Source organism: Embiotoca jacksoni, unplaced genomic scaffold, assembly GCF_022577435.1.
Source record: "Embiotoca jacksoni isolate LCO1_2020_lvr unplaced genomic scaffold, fEmbJac1.0.p SCAF_25, whole genome shotgun sequence".
In the NCBI taxonomy this organism is placed as follows: Eukaryota; Metazoa; Chordata; class Actinopteri; family Embiotocidae; genus Embiotoca; species Embiotoca jacksoni.
Window position 1 is genome coordinate 1,406,955 of NW_027185376.1, and position 20,924 is coordinate 1,427,878.

General features: G+C 44.6%; 2 protein-coding genes across 6 annotated transcripts in view; one reads left to right on the forward strand and one right to left on the reverse strand.

Moving 5' to 3' along the window:
• Positions 1 to 1,254: 1,254 nt before the first annotated feature.
• Positions 1,255 to 6,578, forward strand: tgif1 (TGFB-induced factor homeobox 1). The gene is made up of 3 exons (XM_069159508.1): positions 1,255 to 1,869; positions 3,878 to 4,110; positions 4,932 to 6,578. The coding sequence occupies exons 1-3, from the start codon at positions 1,854 to 1,856 to the stop codon at positions 5,598 to 5,600; spliced, it is 918 nt and encodes a 305-aa protein (XP_069015609.1). The 5' UTR covers positions 1,255 to 1,853; the 3' UTR covers positions 5,601 to 6,578.
• A 1,559-nt stretch (positions 6,579 to 8,137) lies between these two features.
• dlgap1b (discs, large (Drosophila) homolog-associated protein 1b) overlaps positions 8,138 to 20,924 on the reverse strand; it is an 89,908-nt gene continuing 77,121 nt past the window's right edge. For 4 of the 5 annotated variants that reach the window (XM_069159511.1, XM_069159512.1, XM_069159509.1 and 1 more), the window contains exons 7-12: positions 18,644 to 19,029; positions 18,480 to 18,559; positions 14,236 to 14,651; positions 12,854 to 12,945; positions 11,934 to 12,086; positions 8,138 to 11,370 (exon numbers count right to left, since the gene is read on the reverse strand). In XM_069159511.1, the coding sequence (XP_069015612.1) occupies positions 11,155 to 11,370; positions 11,934 to 12,086; positions 12,854 to 12,945; positions 14,236 to 14,651; positions 18,480 to 18,559; positions 18,644 to 19,029 (1,343 nt within the window). In that variant the 3' untranslated portion in view covers positions 8,138 to 11,154. The remainder of the gene's footprint in view (positions 11,371 to 11,933; positions 12,087 to 12,853; positions 12,946 to 14,235; positions 14,652 to 18,479; positions 18,560 to 18,643; positions 19,030 to 20,924) is intronic. The other variant, XM_069159513.1, reaches the window with a different exon arrangement.

A 20,924-nucleotide genomic window follows, 5' to 3' on the forward strand; every position in this document is an offset into this window, starting at 1 on the left:
ATCACAATGTTCTGAAAAACACTTTTCCGGACATTATCGAACAGCTTAACTCAGGACCAGATGGGGAGATTGCAAACATGTTTTACATTTGGTCAGGGACTAAACTGATGACGCCAATTTGGGGTGGGCGTGTAGAAACTGTGGCGATTATTGGATTCTCTGTGCTGTCAGGTTAACGATTTTTAGTGAAATATCCAGGTTTGAGAATCTGTAACGTCATTGCGGCAACATCTGTTTGAATCGTTGTTTACTGTAAATATTGGCAAAGAACGTGAACACGTATAAAGATCCCTCGGAAGTTTTCACTACATACATTATCAGTCTGGACAGACATGGAACTAGAGGTTCCCAGTTGTTGTTGTTGTTGTTTTTTAACAAACCATGTGTCACCATGTTGAGCGCGGATTACGAAGCGGTGCGCTACAGTGACCAGCAGAGGGAACACGAGGACCTCCCGTTCGACGTGCTTCGATGCGTTCACGTACATGCGGTACTGCATGTACACACGCGGAGGCGACATTTGGCTTCAGACGCGGGGCCAATAGTACGCCTGTCTGGAACAAATACATGCAAAGAGGCGACGTTACAGCAGCAGCTGTCGCAAGGTTGTGCACCGCATACAAATGAAGGCATTGATCGCTTCCCCTCGCCGTGCTGTTGTCTTTTATAGTAGCCTGGACTGGTGCACTCACCTACAGCTGGATGGATCCATTTCCCGCCGCTACACCCACGTTTAATACCGTATTTGAAAAATTCCTCCGCGAAATCAGAGCACGACTTGAAATAATGTCAAGCAGTATTGCAAATGAAATGACACACGTATATACCGCAGGGAAAGCAGCATTCAGTTCCTGCAAGGATACGGCGAGCAGGACGAGCCTCTCTACTGACAACATGGGAGGGGAAATGTACAGTAGTGTGTTTACGCAGGACCTGCTTCCATAAACAGAATTTGGGTCACTTATATAATACTATATGGTGGCACGATACGGATTTATAAAACCACACGATTTAAAAGCAAACAAACACATACAGTCGGGGGAGTATTATAGAAAGTATGCCACAGATACGTTGCTGCATGATGTAATCCTGAAGTGATCTCAAAGGAGATAAAAACCGCAGAGCCACAGGGTGACTCAACTTATTCCCCAAATAGGATACCACACAGACAGAGCAATGTACCCATCGGAAGCAAAAAAAAAAAAGCTTGTGGCGATAATTTTTTTTCATTGTAGTTGTGAAGATGTGAGCACGAGGTCCGCAGTGCCCTCCACCAGCCCGTTGTTGTTGTTGTTGTTGTTGTCACTCTGACCGCCCGCCCGCCCGCCCGCCTAAATATACGCTTTTCTGCACTTTGTACCGAATTCACTCCAGCTACGAGGTGTTAATTTTGTATTCAGGGAGTCTGCAGCAGTTCGAGCTCAGCGAGACCGTATCCATGTCAGTGGAACAAGCCATGCTGATGTCAGAGATTTTTCCTCTGCTCTCCTCGGTGGGAGGATCTCCGTGCGTTGAGTCACGCAGCTGTCAAAGATAGCTGTCACCCAGTTTCAGGATCAAACACACACACAGTCAATGAGAAAAGGGCTTTGAGCCGAAGGGACGCAGAGATCTCAGGTAACCCCCCCCCCTCCCCTCTCCCCTCAAGTCCTCCTAACAAGGACGGCTGGAAGAGAACGACAGAAAGAAAGAAAGAAAATCCAAAACGGGAAAGAAACGAGAGTTTTGATGAAGAAGGATTTTCGAATATTCGGATACACGCTGGAGAAAAGAAGAAAAACACCGCACTAAACCAAGACAACATTTTTCTTCTGCGCTTTGACGAGGAATAAGGGGGCATTTTCGGGACGGAGATGAAGACGAAAAAGGGTAAGTGGCGCGATGGCTGTGGAGAAGAATTAAGTTTTAAAAAAATATTTTTATTTATTTATTTTTTTTTTTTTTTATTGAGTTTAGATAGAGAGAACCAACGGAGGGAACCGAGTAACAGAGCGATTTCCCTCATATGCAAACCATGCAGTCTATTGTTTCCTTTCCAGACATGACAGGGGGCTTTTTCTGCCATGTGCTGGCGCGATGTCAAAAGTCCATTATAGCCTGGTTTTATCAATCATTTATCGCTATCTCGATACGTTTAATAAAGTTTTAGACACGAGAACACTTCGACCGTGTCGCCGTGTGTTTTGGTTTTTTTCTGGTCACGGTGTAATTAGGGGTAACTTTGTTGCTGGTTTAAAAAAAAAAAAAAAAAAGAGAGAGACAAAAAAAAAAAAAAAGCAAACTGAATTCAAATACGCTTCCTTTTAGTTGAAAGAGAAAGTAATTCAACGCTACATTCGTGACGGAAGTTTTAACTTAGTGTTTATACAAAGTCGGGCGCGTATTGCGAGTTCGGGAGTTTTGAGGCGTTCCGTTTTCTCAACGTGCAACCTTTCAAAAAAAAAATAAAAAAAAAAATCGTTATCTTGTATGCTTTAACCATTTCCCCGCGGACGGAAACGCACTCGACACCTTTTTAAAAAAAAAAAAAAAAAAAAAAAAAAAAAATCTGCTTGAAATCCAAAGGTAGACTAATGTTCATCCTGACCTCATTGTGGGAAGTTGCTGTTTGCCTTCATGGACCTCGTGGTGCAGCGAGCACGCACACAATAGAAAGCCCCTTTTTTTTTTTTTTTTTTTTTACACAAGTTGTTTAAACTCACAAAACCCGTGTCTTTGTTGGGTTAAAACAGGTTTGTTTTTTGTTTTTCCGCTAATTCTGTTTCCCCCCCCGTGACATTTTGGAAGGGGTTTCGGTTTTTGACAAACTCGCCGTTTGCCAGTAGAAACTTTTGAATTGCATACAAAGAACCACGCAGCCCCGGATTCTTTTGTTTAGTCTGGAGACGCTGATTTGCAACAGGTCTCCCCTCCCCCCTCCCCCTCCCCCTCTCCCTCTCCCTCTCTCTCTCTCTCTCTCTCCAACCTACGTAATTACCTCATCCTGTTGGCCGCTCGAAAGACTTGGGAACTTTCTTACTCCTTTCCCACTCGTTTGCCCAAAAGAGCTGACCGCACATAAACCTGTAGGTTAAATCTTCTTTCGTGTAGTTTTGGAATGACGCCGTGACGTCCTTAAGGTGTAAATATTGACCTGCATCGAGAGCTACTGTCTGTCTCTAAATACCCAAAATACGTGCTTCTTTATTTCGCAGAAGAGGGCCAGGTATTCAGGTTGTTATGTAAATTGGACCCCGCAATCTAAATATTTAACAATATGCAGGAGACCAGACCGATTGCGGATGAGAGATGGGATTGAAGTATCTTTTACAAGTAGTTTTAAAAATCATTTCCCCTTTGCAGCGAGTCATTCAAAGGGTAAGCCCTGTTTGATCGCGATTTACTGATTAAACCCAAACAAAACAACAACTCAATCGGTTGTTTGTTTTTTTTGCCAATATACTGATGCTGTTCTTCAAAACAAAATCCCTTTCATCACGATTATTCCTGTGCTCTCAGTCTGTGGAATAAACCTGGATTGTATTTGTTGAGGCAGGTTTTTATAACTGACACAGCATCAGACTAGCCTTTGTGACGTCCCCCCTCTCTCTCTCTCCCTCTCTTCCTCCCTCCCTCCCTCTGCCTCCTCCTCCTCCTCCTCACACCCTCCCTCCCTCCTTTTATATGAATCACATGGCTGAACTTGACAGCTTGCTTCTGACACATCAGCTGCCTCCCAGCAGCTTGCGTTTTTTTGGTAAACGGCTGCGGCAGATCTGGCTGGAGGACTGACAACAGGGTTAGGTGACGTTAGGGGATCCATGTTTCTTCTTTGTCCTCTTCTCACACACTCTCTTTCTTCTCTCTCTCTCTCTCTCTCTTGTGCCCGCCTGTGCAGGTTTAATGATGCTGTCAGGGAGTGAGACGGATGACGAGGATAGCGTGGACGCCCCTCTGGATCTGTCGTCCAGTGCGGGGAGCAGCAGCGGCAAGAGGAAACGGCGAGGGAACCTGCCCAAGGAGTCGGTCCAGATCCTCAGGGACTGGTTGTACGAGCACCGTTACAATGCTTACCCCTCCGAACAGGAGAAAGCCCTCCTGTCCAAACACACTCAGCTCTCCACACTGCAGGTACGGACACGGATACGACAGAAAAAAGTTACAACTGCCCAAGCTTTCACTGCCTGTAAACCCTCAAGAGTGTAAACAGACCACTGTAAAAGTTCAAAGGGAACACGTGTCAACTTGACTGAATCATTTCCTGACTGGATGGCAAACAAAACATGACACATAAACAGTGAATTGAAGGTCATCCAAACCAGCTTAATGTTGCAACATAAAAGTCCACGAGACAGCGTGAGTAAACTCACTCCCTGTGTGCTGTGGGCTTGGCTGAGGCACTTGGACAGGAATTTCCCTCCCTCAAGCCCCTTTCCATCCCAGCTGTCTGGGAACAATGCAGAGTCATTTACATAGCTGGAGCTACAAGCCTCCCTGAGCCAGTTACGACTAGCCTGGAGGGCTGAGGAAAAAAAAGAAGAAGAGATGACCGTAATTACTGCTATGACGAAGGAGATTAGGTTTTATTGAAAACTATTTTGAGTAAAGGATAAAAAAAAAAAGTCCTAACTAGACTTTTTAAAGAAAGTTAAATGTTTAGCTGATAGTTTGAGCTGTGATCACAATCTTTGGCCGAAATCTCAAAAGTCTGGTTTTTCATTTCGGCATTGCCGAAATGATGGAAAACAGGAAATGCTAATGGCGTGAAATATCAGCGTGTGATTAGTGGGGTTTACCCCTTCATGTTGATTTCTCTAGTGAAAACACATGCTCACCCTGCACCTGGGGATAAGTGTACCAGCAGATTTACTTTCAGATGGCAAGGCAGATCATAAGTGAGCCGTGTGACGCGGCGTTCTCACAGCACAGATTTTTGTCGCTCTCTTTTCCAGGTGTGCAACTGGTTCATTAACGCAAGGCGACGACTTCTGCCGGAGATGCTGAGGAAAGACGGCAAAGACCCCAACCAGTTCACCATATCCCGGAAAGGGAGCAAGGCCGGCGACAGCTTCTCTGACAGCTCCCAGTCCCCGAAGCACAGCAGTCCCGCCGCAGGTACAGAGGAGAGCTACGACAAGCGCGTCCTCCACCCCTCCAGCTTCGAACCCGCCGTGCCTGGTGTGCTGAGGAAGGCCGCGTCCCCCTCCATACACTCTCCGACCTCCACATCCCCCTCCCCGGGTCTCGTGCCCACCCGGCCCTCGGTCATCTGTCACACCACTGTCAGCACAGCAATGCAAGCCAGCCCGACAGCCTCCCACCCCTCCGTGCCAGGAATGAACTGCGACAGGGCAGCCGAGCTGCTGCAGGCTGTGCAGGCTCAGGCGCTGCTCAGGTGCCGGGATGAGGGGCCAGGCGGCCAGCCACTCCCCACCACTACCACCATCCTCGGCGGCACCAGCATGGAGGGCAACCTGAGCCCCCGCAGCGGGCTGTTCAACACCCCTCCCCCCACCCCTCCAGACCTCACACAGGACTTCAGTGGCTTCCAGCTCCTGGTGGATGTGGCCCTCAAACGGGCTGCGGAGATGGAGCTGCAAGCCAAACAGCTGGTCTCCTAAAGGGGAACGCGGACAGAAGAGGAGGGAATAGAGACTGACTTTGTGTCTCGACTATGGATCTCCTCGGTTCAAGGACTTGTCTGCACGCAACAGAGAACAAATCCACATGAAAGCCTGATCATTTCTATTTTTGGTATACCAATCAAATTGATGAGGATGTTTTTTTATTGAAAAAAAAAAACTGTATCGAGGTGCCTTGGCTGTAAGTTGTTTATTCATTTCATATACATGCGTATGTATCTACATGTGTATTTTATTTGCACACAGGGACCAAAAATGTTATCAGAAATGCTGCCTGTCTTTATGTCTTTCCATTATCCTGTATATTATTGTAGAGACCGGAGCAAGAGCTAGAATCAGTCTACCCTTCAAAGACCAATCAGACGAATCGGTCGCATCCACACACGTTTACTTTACTAACATTTCAGAGATCAGTTCATGATTGGTCTGCCTCGTTTGTTTGCACACTAAAGGCAGAGGAAGGTCATCTCAGTGTCTTAAACATACTTTGCTCTTGGCATCTATGACAAACTTATTCACTACTGTAGTAAATGTTAATGTGTTTTCATAAGTATAGTTTTGATTTTGTAATTTACTTTTAGTTATTTTAAAAGGAAAAAAAAACCTTTTATTTTTTTTATTATTATTTTTTTTTTTACTCTTATTTTCCCACCACGGGATATTTCAGATGACCAATGTAGCAGGTTCTTAGTCTGAGCCTTCATCCCATCACTCAGCGAAAACAACGGCCAGTGGACTGGAAAATAAAACACTACAGATGTCTTTTCTGCATTTGCTGTTTTACGACCTGACAAAGACGCCATTTTTTTGAAATCACCAAAAAAGCATTTGTATAATAGGACCATGTGTATAGTTAATGTGACACGATGCCCAATGATGTGATTTCTTTTCATACTGTGCAATGTTTGTGGCAAATAGGGGTCACATGGGATTCAAATAAAGTTTTGTTTTTCTACATCTCTGAATTGATCGTATTTTTATTAAAACATCTCGATGATTCAGATCACTTTAATACACATTCACACAGGCTGTATTCTTATCACTCCTGCTGAACTTTGTTAAGATTACTGATTTACCCCTTAAGGATAAGGAGAACGTATTGAGCTTCGATGTTGATTAAATCAAAGAAGGGAATACAGGAGGACAGAAATAGTATGGCGTTCATGTCTTTCCACAGGCATTCAGTGGCATTCCTGTGTGTGAGAGGTTTACAACAGCTCCTTTCAATTAGCATAATCCTGCATAAATTAACACGGGCAAACAGCAGACGTCAACAGTTTCTTGCTAGCGGGGTTTTATGTTTGTCTACGTCTCAATAGAGTCAATGTAAGGCAGCTTACAACAGAGCGCGCTGGCTCATTCAAGGCTCGACTGACAGCTGTTCCCCTCTGGCCCGGGTACAATCTTAAAGCTTCTCTATTGGCCTCAACAGGATTTGTTGACTATATTTGCTGAGGCATATTTATTATATTCTCCTCTGAAACGCAACAATAATACATATTTCTCATTCGAAAGGAATAAACGGTTATCTTTTCATTAAGAGTATCCCTAACGGTGCTAGTTAGCTGATTTGCACTAATCAATTACCTATAATTTGTTACTGTTGAGACCAGTGCTGCAATGTAAATGAAGTATATAAAAATACTCAAGTATTGTACTTGATAAATATGAGGTACTAGAGTAAGTTGATTATATCCACTTCATACTTCTATTTTGTGACATTTCAAGTGGGAATATTGTGTTTTTTTCCCTCCACTCCACTTTTACAGCAGCACTACATCATACATTACTGAGCAACTGATATATACGTGTACAATATTATAGATTCAAATCTAAAATAATTTCCATTGTGGTACTGCTACCTTTTACTTCAGTAACAGGTTTGAGTACTTCTTCCACCACTGGCCAAGTCATTTGGCAAAGTAATCAAATGAAACATGTTGTTTTTTATTGCCTTGTCTGTGTCTGAATCATTGTGCCCAAAGGCCAGCCCCTACTAGTCATCAACAAATGTTCCAGAATGCATTCTGAGTTTCCCAGCTTTTGTCACATGTTTCCTGTCAGAAGTGACAGCCCTTTGTGGTGGAGGCAGGGTCAAATCTTAATGATGTAATCACCGATAAGAGTTTAAACAGACCTCCAGGCACACAGTGGGCAGTTGTAGCCCACCATGGAAGACCATGTTAGGGGTAGATTGACCCAGAGCCAGGCTGTATACAAAGACAACACCCCTGCCCTGCCCTCCCCCCACACACACACCCCAACCTGAACTCTGGCCACTGAGGCCAGCATAGCTCGCCTCAGCATGACTGATATGTGAATGACAAATCACCATAAGCTGCATGTACATGAGCGTCAAGGCTACGCCGAGGCCAAAAGTGCTGTCTAATTATGGGGACCCGCCCCTGGGAAGGGAAATGCCCTAAAAATGCACCATGCTGGCCTTGTAATCTGTTTAATTGTATTCCAATTCAAAACACATGTTGAGACGGGAAAGAATTGAAGATAAAATGATGTCAATGATATATATTTTTTAATGCTGATAAGAGCCCATACACGTGCCATAACATCAACAGTGTAATAACATGAATTACAAAATGTATATCTGCTTAATATGTTATTTGATCGGGTTTTTTAGTTTACATTTACATAGGGAAACATTCATGTATGTACAAATGTTTATTTGAATGTTTTTTCTCTTAGTATAACTACATCACAAGCTTCAGAATTGCCAGGATTGCTGGAGTGTCTTTTGAGTTTAGCAATTAAAAACCACAATCCAACATTCTGGTTTCTAACTCCCTGCTATACCAGGAGTGTTATATTGATATGTTAATATAGTAAACATAAATGAAGAATCAGTTATTTAACAGACAATTCAATTCAAATACAAGTTCCAAAATAAAAATACTAAAATGAGTTTCATCTACATAAAATGGCATTAAGTTTGAACTATTGTTATATGTATCCTTTCTAAAAATGTATATTGACCAACTAAAGGAAATACAAATCATACTGTACGGTTACATCATCACTTGAGTTCCTTCACAAACAAATGGCTCGCTTTGAAAACGTCAGGTAGCAATTCATTAGGGACGAATAGCAGGAATATACTGTATCCTTGCCTCTAGTTATCCAATGGCACATAACTTTTTCCAGATCAATACAGGGAATTGAACTACACACGGCCGGCACAGTGGTGCAGTGGTTAGCACTGTCGCCTCACAGCGAAGAGGTTTGGGGTTCGATCCTTTCTCTGTGGAGTTTGCAGGTTCTCCCCGTGTCTGTGTGGGTTCTCTCCAGGTGCTCCGGCTTGCTCCCACCATCCAAAGGCATGCATGTCGGGTTAACTGGTGATTCTACATGCCCTTAGGTGTGAACGGTCTTTGTTTTTGTCTAAGTGTTGGCCCTGTGATAGATGGACTGGCGGCCTGTCCAGGGTGTACCCTGCCTTTGCCCAAGGTAAACTGGGATGGGACCCCCGTGACCCTGTTCAGGATAAAGCAGGCATAGATAATGGATGAACTACACACCAAAGTCTGGTTATCAAAACAATTATGCGACCGTAAACCGGCTCAGGATTGTCTCCACATTTGAGCAGCTGACTAAAATACCTTGTTACGCTGAAGTAGGGCTAAGATGTTCATCAGGAACATCTTTTAGAAGATGGCATGGACACTATTTCCTTTATTTAAGATCATGGCCTATCCTGATGGCAGGGATTATTTACAATACAGAGACAAAGCCATGGGTCACATACAGTCACATGAAGCCAGTCACACTCTCTCCCTCTCTCAGCCTCACACACACACTCGCACACACATGCACACAACACACACACACTCGCACACACACATGCACTCAACACACTTCTTCCCCTGAGACTGCTGTTGTGCTCGACTATCGTATCAGAAATTAAGGCTGATCACTGAAACGGAAAAGACAAAAAAAAGGTGCCTGTCATGCTAAAAGAAGCAACATAAATAAAATACAAACACAGTATAAGGGCTTTGTTGTCAGTGCATAATAATAATCACAATGGCAAGAAACAGTCATTGTTCTCCTAATCAATAAATTAAACATAAATACAAAATATTAGAAATAGGATTTTTCTGTATGACCTTCAAATAATTGCTTCATTTGGAGGCAGAGATAGTGCACACACAGTGAGGAGAAATAGTCCCTTTTCCATCCTGTAGTCTCAATACTGTCAATAAACCCTTCTTGTCTAAAATGACATAATAAAATAGAGTACAACTACCAGTATTGTACCAAATATCAGTTTCGTAGCTGAGTCTGTTACACCGAAGATCGTGAACACAACATGAGTTAGGACTAAACCTGTTAAAAAAAGACAAAAATATCAGGTACCTTGTGTCAGCATGCACATCATGTCATTAAATGTCCTTTATACAAACAGGTTTTGCTCAGTTTAAAATCAGACAAGATGGGTGGTTTGTTTACAGTTTGTTGATACTGCTACCGTAATCATCAGTTACAACTAGGACCCTTTAGACCTAGAAAAATAGGAAGCACTTTTGAAACAAACACTTCAATCAAAACACACACACACACACACACACACACACACACACACACACACACACACACACACACACACACACACACACACACACACACACACACATATATTAGGTTTGTGGCATTTTAGAACAGTGATCCTTTCAGTGAATGGCACTCTTTGCAGGGGACCAAAATCTGCTCCCAGCTCAACAGCCACTCTGCCTCACCTGCAGGAGCAAAATCTAACCTCTTGACCTTTCCGACAGGGTCGGCCTCCTGCCAGGGAAAAACCCATTTTCAGACAGAAGGCGGTTGTGTCACCAGATGACGCTCTAATTACCTTGTCTGAGCTTCTTACCATCACGCTGTAACTTCAAAATACAAAACATAAGGTTGTGTATTTATGATACTTTCAGAATCAGATGTTTATTTCTAATATAGATTTTAAAAAAAAAGAAAAGAAAAAGAAGTAAAAATCAGCTTTGTAAATATGGTCTGATCTTTCCATTTGATTTGATGTAGTTGACCTGAGCAGATTAGACCAAAAACACCATGTGTGTCTGCATGTATATATACACTGTACACACAAATGCACACACACATGCACGCTCCCTCCCTGTGTTCCTGTATTGTCAGTTCCTGAAACACATGAACGTGAAGCATCACTGCTGTGCTACACCAGCCTTACTTTGTAATATCAGGTCACTTAAAAAGGGGTTTTTGTAAGATAAGTCTTTAGGAGTGAGGGGCAGGTGGAGGTACGAGGAAAAGAGGGAGTGCTACATCAAGGCTGGGAGGGGGAAATGAGGGAAAGGGGAAACAGATAAATAAATAAATACTGTAAATGTACATTTCTTGATCAAACGGCCTCCATCTTGACTGACCCCACAGTGATCTGGGAAGTCTGCAGAAGATGTGATTATGTTATGTTAGCACCCTAGCCTTACCATTCAGTGCTATTGTGTGTATGAGACAATGTATTTGACGTGAGTAAGTACGTGTATTTGTCTCATAGTCTGGTCTGGGCCTCGGGAATATAGATCTCGATACTGTCTGCGCTCTCGGTAGCAGAGCTCTGCCGAACCGATGCAGCACGTTTGGCAGCTAGCAGGCGTTTGCGAGCCTCCAGACGCTGGCGCTCAGAGCTCTCCAGCGAGCGGTCCCTAGCCAGGTGAGGGTGGCCCTTCTGGGGCTTCTTTGGCACAGGAGGGGGCATCCTTCTCTCCTGGACAGGAATAACAAATAGTCTTAAAGACAGACCACTGAGTCCTCATGGCAAGCTGCAGCTAAACACAAGGACGAGCAACACAACTGCAGCCAGTTTGCATAAGGATTAGAGAGAGCGGTGGAGCTGTTGCCGGCATAATGTCAGAGCATGCAATTTTGAATGAGGTTATCGTTCACAGCGGCAGCCACTTGTGTGGGGTAAGAGAGCACGATGGTGGCCATTGCGTGAGGTAAAAGACCATTGGAGATGCACACTCCCCAACGGTGCATGGCAGGAAGAGTAGCTTCTCAAAAGCAGCTCACTGTCGACAACAAGACAGAACAAAACACACAAATACAAGTGGTGGCGTCAGGCAGGCAAGATGACAGTAAGCAACACAAATCTGCATGCTACAACAAGGCTTAACTGCGAGGCATTTGGACTTGCAATTCAAAGTACACAGTAATGAGAGCAGATAACATGCGGGTTAGTGAAGCATTCCAAAACAAAACTGAGGTTAGTTACGCTGATCATTTAAAACGGGGTTCAGTGAGTCTCGTGTCTGCCACGTGTGTCAGCACCTGAATTTCTGGGGGAGTCAGAGGTTTCCAGCTGTTGGCTTTGAGTTGGTGGAGTTCATCAAACTTCAGGCTAATGTTCTCGATGGACAGCTGGAGCATGTCCCAGAAACCTGCCAGGTCCTGTGAGATGGGCCGTGGGTGTGCGTTTGGGTTCTGATACACAAAGATTACATACAGTACGAACAAATGTTAATATCCCGATCACACATTGTTGGAAAGATGCCGTTGCTATCTGCTGATTGAGAGAAGCTGCACAAATCACAAAATTGGCTTTGAGTCAAGTGCCAAAGTGCATATTTGGAAGATTTTTTTGTATAAATCAGGCACCACAGTGGCATGATATGATAAACAGGAAAACTGGGCTTGTATCCACAGCCCCCTTTGTTTCGGATCATACATCCATTGTGGTAAAAAAAAAAAAAAAAAAAAAAAAATCTGTTTGTCAGTCTATCACTCATCCATCATTCAAAGGGTTATGTGATCCACTGCTCCATAAACATAAGCGTAAACATAAACAGAGACACATCTCAGTTCATAACTTGTATTTTTTTTTAAATGGGTTTTACAATTAGTTTCGGATGCTTTTTAATTTACGGGCTGAATTTCGATGTTTTTGGAAGCATGGTCTTATTGTTATATAATGTGCAAATAATAAAACAAAGAGTAGAAAACTTCGACATGCAAATGGCTGAACGAACATCTGCACAAAAAAGCAAAAACAAATAACAATTGAGACGCTTTTATTCTGTTTCCTACATGTGGAAGGCGGTAAAGATGTGATGTCTATACGAGACGCATGGTAAATGACTGCTCGCCTGGCCTGTCAGAATGATTTGTGCAGGATGATGTCAGCGTTGGGGCGGGGCGGAGGGGGGGTGAGGGGGGTGGGGGGAGCATGCAGAGGATGAGGTGACACATACCAGATTCTCCTCACACAGCTCCCGGAACTGCTGGAACTTCTGGGACATCAGCAGCTGGGCACTCCCCACTGCACTGCGGATCTTCCCCAGGACTGCAGAAAGACACAGACGTACATGCATGCACACACGCACACAATTCACAAATGCAATTACTCACAGAGCCGCATACTGCAGGCATGTTGCACCACTAACAGAGGGGATGCATTAGTAATGCAACATAAAAGGATGCGCTAGGAACCTCCTTTGTGAGCGCCTCTTAGGGAACAGAAATCATTTAGGGGAGTGGGAGAATTACTAACGTGTAATGAAATTCTAAATTTCTTTCCAAAAATAGAAATTCAATAAACACACAATCTAATACCAGTGTTATCATACATGCAAAATGTTTTATAGCTGTTGCCAAATCAGGTCCTAAAACCTTATAATCAAAAATTGCATATTCAATTTTTTTCACAATATCTTTTTAGAGGGGTGATATATGAGATAATTAAGACTGCACTGCATAACCTGATTCCACTGGCCAGTGTTATTGACTCATATATCCCAATGGAAAGCAACTGTCATTGCATACAGTACTCTACATGCAGTTAGAGGAATCAGAAACTGAGAGGGAGAGTAATAAATCTGCACAACAGACACAAAGTCTTCAACCCCTTCAGGATGCGTGTCTGCGTGCGTGCGTGTGCGTGTGTGCGTGTGTGCGTGCGTGCGTGTGTGTGTGTGTGCGTGTGCATGGCAGCGTGGGATCTGGGAAAACATAACCTTGAGACAGCCTCCCTGTTCCTCTTGTTCTGTGAGAGAATCTCTTGCCTGGAACCATAACAGCACAACGCTAGCTGCATACACAATGACATACTCAGTAAGACATGAAATCAGCTGCGCAGTAAGGACAGGTATAAATACGGTGCCTACCGCCTCGGGCTTGTTTGCTCAGCCTGGTATGTCCATGTGAGTGTATGTGTAAAAAACATTTTTTGACGTGTGCACACACAAGCACTGCTCTGTGTGTGTGTGTGTGTGTGTGTGTGTGTGTGTGTGTGTGTGTGTGTGTGTGTGTGTGTGTGTTACATCAAGATGAAATAGTTGCCTCGAAGGAGCACTGAGAGAACTCACTGTTTGTGTGAGAGATCATTATACACTGTCTGTAGAGGACACATGTACGGCTGGGGCCAGCAGTGGCCTATTGATAAGTATGCACGGTATGTCTGTGGAGGCCAGAGGGCCTGAGACAGGAACAAGAAGCTATTGTGGTCCAATACCATGAATACCAGCTCCCTCCGAATTAGGAGAAGAGAGGAGGATGAAAAATATAACTAATAACACTGTACAACAGACTTTCTTGTCTTCATATCATGGCATTCAAACCTGATGATTCAACTCACTCTCATCAGGCAGCTCGTTTTCCGTCTCGTCCTGCTCCATCTGTCTACACCAGCCCTCCATACGGTCTGTCTCGGCCTGCAGCAACTTGAGGAACCAGTGGCCGTCACGGGGGCACACCAATCGTCCAATGGCCTCCAGAGATTCCACCTCTGGCTCGGGTACGCTGTCCATCCAGGGGTCCGGAGGGGGCAGGATGGACGGGTCAAACCCCACCTCCCCGTAGTCTTCTGCAGCACAGGCGTGGTAGTGGTTCCCAGAGCCCTGGATGCTGACAGTGGAAGAGGCGGCGTCGCGGGAATGCTGGCGCGGCATGGTGGCACAGTGACGTGGCGGCAGTTCTGGGACATCTGTAGGGTTGTCAAGGTCCGCCTGTACAGCTGTGGTTACACTGTTGGAGCGGGTCATCCTGCGGTAACTAGGAGAAGGTGAAGGTGCAAGGTTAGGTGGAGAATATATAGGTACTGTTAGGTTAGTTAAGTTCTGTTAGCGTTTTCCTTCCAGCAGTAATTGTGATATTATTTACATACAGTTCATGGAGGTGCTGCCACCAAAGAAATTATGATCACAGCGATCTCATCTCTGATAGAGATGAAAAGCTTTTGTAGTGTGGAACGTCTTTTGTGTGTGTGTGTGTGTGTTTTGTCATCTGGTTCATTCAGAAGCAACAGGGTGTGCAATCGTCTGTCACACCACAAGCTCTGCTTTGGCGCGGATGCACATACACAAATAGTAGAAGCACACACACACACACACACACACACACACACACACACACACACACACCTGGGACCCCTCTCTACAGCTGGGTGTACCATGGCGTATTTGGCTCAGAGACTTTGTGTGCTGCTGGGCAGCCTTTGCCAAGTCCCTCCACGCTATGTGCAACAGCAGACATCGGCACACTCACACACACGTGCAAAGATTAAATTAACACACACACACACACACACACACACACACACACACACACAGTTGGCTACGTTCTATAGAGCAGCTCACCACCCCAGTAATGAATGGGAGGGACGCGGGTGTCTGGTGGCGAGGGGGGGAACAGACTGGCCAGCTAACCGCACAGTGATTGGACGAGCCAGCGGTCTAATCATTGCCAGATTAGAGCTTTAGGTGGTACAAGACTCAAAGAACATTATTTATTAACTCTTACAAAGATCGAGCGGGATGGCACTTCAAATAACAAGCAATACACTTGATAAATAGATGGGTTTTTTTTTAATTCAAAGGACTTTGTGTTGCACTGTATTTTACACGAATAAAGTTTGACTGATTGATTAATAGCCCACATGAACAAAGGCTTCAAAGTTTTAAACAAAGAGCAAATAAAAGCGCTTTAGTGCCCAGGTGAGCTTAACAAATGTTGTCATGCAAACTTTCGAATTCAGATATACCAGACATGCCTCATCTTACTGTTAGACATGTAATGGTTTACATGTTTGACTGGTTCAGCTGTCAGTATACTGCTGTTTGGGAAGAAGTTACAACTTAGCCAAGAAAAAAAGAGACTGAATTGCTAGCCTGTTAGCTGTACTCCGATCCAAACATGCCCAAGGTCCTCTTACACATCAACCTCAGCTTGACCTGCCTGCAGCATGACATACACAAATGATCACAGCTCCATCACTTCTGCCTCAGCCCCATCTCCGGACGCACACTCCTCCTGAACGCTACCCATTCATCTATACGTCCCCTTTTTCTCATTCATTTCTCCTCCTCAGTGAAAAAAAAAAAAAGAGGAAGAACAAGGGGAGTGGCAATCGGGTAGATCAAACAGAGTGGGTATGTGCTTTATGTGTACATACCAGCAGCCTGGTGGGTGTGAGTGTGTGAGTGTGTGTGAAGAGCAGTTAAAGTGTAACCCCTCAGAGCAGGTGTTCAGTTCTAATGACCTCAGCCTTCTTTCTATCAGGCTGCTAACAACTTCCTGCAGGGGCAGAGACAGGCAAGGCCAAACACAGCCCAGACAGATAGGCAGACATATCAATAGACAGGACGCAAAAGTACAAGAAGAAAAAAAAAAGAGCATTTAAAGAAGAAAGTCAATGTGAGGGAGAGAAGAGAGACTTTAAAATATGATGAAGGTATGCAGGAGCAAGTAAAAATACTGAAAGGCCATGTTCTTATTGCATGAATGTGACAGAAAGTTGTAAATCACCACAGAGGTGAGTCCTGCATTCCACATGCTGACGCTTTCAGAACGCCTCTTTACCTGCAGGTTTTCAGTTTTACAAATATTTCCTATCATATTAGGAAATGTTAAAGTGGTAATGAATAAAAGAAAATAACCTCATGCCTTATTTGGATCTATAAAGAAATGCAAAAAAAAAACATGAAACAGTTATGCTGAAGGACAGAAAACAGTAGTCACACAGCTCTTCATGCCATCACAAACTGACATTTAGAAGTTGAATCTACAGACAAAGCTTCTTGTTTTCTGACCTTCAGTCAGTTAGGTCAAAAACTAAAAAGCCAGGAGGTCTAGTTGTCACTTAAGTTGACTTTTCAAGATGCTTGTGCATATGGTTTAGTCACTATAGGACCACGAGCTATGTTCCATTTCTCCTGTGACTGCAAAGCCATCTGGTGACCAGCAAGCCCGAACCTTAACTTGTAAAGCCATGAAAATCGGAATACTTAAAAAAAAAAAAGAAAACCCACCAAATTCTTTTCCATTTGTATATCACAGTTTCCGTTTTGCATTTGGCTGGATGTTTGATTAGATACTTTCGATTGTCTTAATTACACATTTGCTTTCATAGAGACAACAGATAAAAGATAAATAAGACACAATAAATAAAAATCAGTTTTATTGTGAAACATTTCAGGACAGGAAGAAGTTTATGTAAAGACAAACACAACACGTGTTTCCTTATGTTTGTCTCTTTTACAGCTCTTTTCCACTCCCTCTCAGTTAATCCTAGCTCAAACAGCGAGGAGAGGTTATGACCTACGACTGCTGCATATAAACACACAGACACTCACACACAGGCACTGGAGCAAGGCTGTAGGAGTTTGGCACTCTCACTGTCTGGGAATCTAATGTAGGGAGCAGTATGCCCAGACCTCCCAGGTGCACACACACCTCCCAGGTGCACACACACACACACACACACACACACACACACACACACACACACACACACACACACACACACACACACCAATACAGATGCATGCCAATAGGTAAACAATCAAGCATGCACCAACAAAAATATTGTCCAACCCACTCTAAACATTAACCAAAGAAATGCAAAGGCTACAGTGCTGCAAAACATCCAAGCCTCTAAGGTGTCTGCATGAGTTAATATTTGGCTTGGCGACTCATTGAACTCAAAGTTTGGTCAATCAGCTGAAACCTCCTCTTTTCAGAAATCCCCTCATATTCCCTGACACTGCACACAAGTGTGTGTGTGTGTGTGTGTGTGTGTGTGTGTGTGTGTGTGTGTGTGTGTGTGTGTGTGTGTGTGTGTGTTTTAAAATGCTCCACTCAGCCCTGTTTGTGACCTTTGATTAAAGTTGATGTCTGTTTGAATTTCAGAGGCATACCTTGACGACAGTGCAAAAAACAGCACTGTGACTAAATCGGTCAGCTTCCCTTCACAAACAGGAGGTCACTGTATCTACAGGGTGAATGAAAGCCGACAAAGAAGCCATAAATGCCTGAATGTCCCACCAGAGGCCTTGATAAGCCTGGTGCAATATGAGCTAATATGAGCCATGTGCACACTGTGCTGCTTCTTCTCATACTGGGAACATGTTGCAGAATGAGCAGCTGACATTGACAGCGCAGCAGTCTCCCTTGGAACTAAACAAACCCAATAAAACTCCCTCCTCCTCTTCTCTCTCCCTCTCTCGCTCACTCCCTCCCACACGTCCACAAACACACAGCCTCAAAGTAGCCTGAATCACAATGACTGGAGCAACAGATGGCTGTCAACTCACCCCCTCCACCTTCCCAGCTCCCTGCACCACATCCTCTGGCCCAGCTGTCACTTGGGGCCCCCTGGCTGAGGGGGCTCTGACGCCAACCTCCCCTGAACTGGGGACAGCTGCTGCGGGCAAGGCAGTGCAGGGGGGGGGGGGGGGCGAAAGCTTGTAGTCCACATTACAAACCTCTCTCTGTCTCCCTAAATCCTGTTCCTGCTAACTCTGCCTCCTCCCTCCCCTCAGACTTATCCAGCTTTGCTTTTACAACCTCAAGCTCTTCCCCTCTTTGTGTGTCTCTACTCACCATCGCTCATCCTCCACCTGAATTCCTATCGACTGGAATTTCGACTGTTCTTCTGTCGGCTCTCCATCCTCTGGGTCCACCTAAGAGAAGGGGAGAAACTGTCAAGCTGCATGCCAGAGGTTTAGCTCAGAACTTTTGAATGAATCCTGGGCTCCAAAACAAACCTGGATCCCGATGGAGAGGCACTTGCGGAGGGCTTCTCTCTGCGCCTTGCTGTCAGCGGAGACGTGTGCGACGGCGGAGGTGGTGGCGGTGGCGGTGATGGTGATCGTGCTGTTGGTGACGTGCTGGCTGGCCGGGCCATGCACCTGAGCGTTAGCTGCTTCTATGGCCGCCGTCAGGGCCTTCATGCTGTCAATGCTCTCCGTGGAGTTGGACAGGCCTTGCTGGGAGCTGATGCCTGTTCGCGGGCCGGAGCCCCCGTCCATGTAGGCATCCTGGGCGGACTCGGTGCTGCTCTGGGCCGTGATGGATATGAAGGGTTTGGATGGGGTGGTTCGTGGAGGGACTGGGGGAGGTGTCTTTTTGTAGGTGGTAATGCATGATGACACTGCAGAAAGGAGCCAGAGAAAGACAGAATGACAATGAAAGAATATGTCATTATATCAGTCTGTCTCCTCTGAATCTATCAATAACAAATTGTTGGAATGGACATTTAATGAAGTAAATGCTGCATATATGAAGGATATTAGTAACCACAGTAGATAAAAACAATGCACTGTATATATATATATATATATATATATATATATATTTTTTTTTTACATATTTTAACATTTTTGATGTATATATACAATAAATAAACTACATCACTGCCTGAGAGGAAATGACAGTTTACCCAGAGGTCTTAGATCCTTGGGTTGGAGTCAAAATGGACAGTAGATTAGGGCGAACTTTGGCAAATCAGTGCCACGTCTAGTAATAGGATTAGTATGTCAGCCACTTGACCCACTGATCTAGATGGTTAAGCCCTCCACACATTGACTGTACACATCTAGACCAATTTGATGGTGCTGAATAAAGCCGTGCACTGCTTATGCGCCTTGCTGTTGTTTGCACGTATAATCGTGCACAGATGTTAAATGATGTTGTAGAAATCAGCTGGAAAGCTCAATGCACTCTGAAGGCTTTGTATTAAATCTTAGCAAATACATTTTAAAAAAATCATCACAGCTCTGCTAAGTAACACTCTCCCTTCTTGTGTCAGCACTCTCTCCCCCTCATGTTACAGCTACAGGTTGTTCACAGACAATGGAACCTCTCACACAAACTGAGTCAGAAGCCTGTCTACAGAAACATGCCAGCAGACAAAACAAAAAAAGCACAGCTTGTCTACAGAAAGACAAAAACAGCCAGCTCCTAACTACATTATGGCTTGGAATCTCCTTCCTGGTCTGGTGCTATAAACAAAACTAGGTCGCTCTCCCTGCTTTTTGCTCTACAGCAAAAACTAGGACAGCGGGTTTCCTGGATCTCTTTAATCCCTACAAAAGACAAACATCCTACGAGTTCGGGGCTCTGTGTGCAGCAGACAACTGTTGCCAACCACACCCAGCACACACAGCCATGTCTAAAACTATCAAGAGTGGGGTCGTGTTTGCTTTGTGTCCTGCCATCTCAATGACAGCTACAGGAGGTCTTAACATATTGGAGGTGAACAAGGGGGCTGACTTCATCCTTCTGGGTTTGTCAGAATCATCCGCTGCCTGCCTCCCACCTCCTCTCCAGCCTCAAGAGCAGTGATTGGATGATCCCAGATGAGATTTCAGTCAGGTTTTGACAAGCTGGAAAGTATTCAGATGGGATGAGCGCTGCATTGAGATGAGATCACGGCTGCTTGTGAGTGTCTCTTTGATGATGGAGTAACAAACCACAAGAAAGACAAGAGATGACTTACTGCTTTTCCTTTTACAGCTAAATGTCATCTGTGTTTCTTTTGAGAGGTAATGTATGTGCAGGAATTACCGCCAAAGCCATTACAGGCAAAAAAATCATCATAGCATGCCACGATATGCACCAGTGTCTCGACTTCTCACAGATGTCTGGGGAACGTGATGGACATCCAGGGCTAATCTTTAGAAAGGTCACAGAGTACAAACCCACAAGAGAACAAAAAAAAAACCACACAGTGAACACACACATGCACTCACACAGAGGGAGAGGGCGAGGTCCTGCCCCTATCAACTGTGGAGGTTCAAAGGATAGAATGTCAGCCCCTTTCAGAGCTTCTATCCCCTGAAGTCATCTAAAAGTCACACGTGTGTGTTTGTGCATGTGGGATGGCTGTATATGTGTGTGTGTGTGTGTGTGTGTGTGTGTGTGTGTGTGTGTGTGTGTGTGTGTGTGTCTCTCAGGCCCACAGAAGGGTTAAAGAGGGTTTTCATCCGCTCGATAAAGCACCGTATGAAACAGGAGACGACACGCAGTGTCCCACCTAGCTGTCAC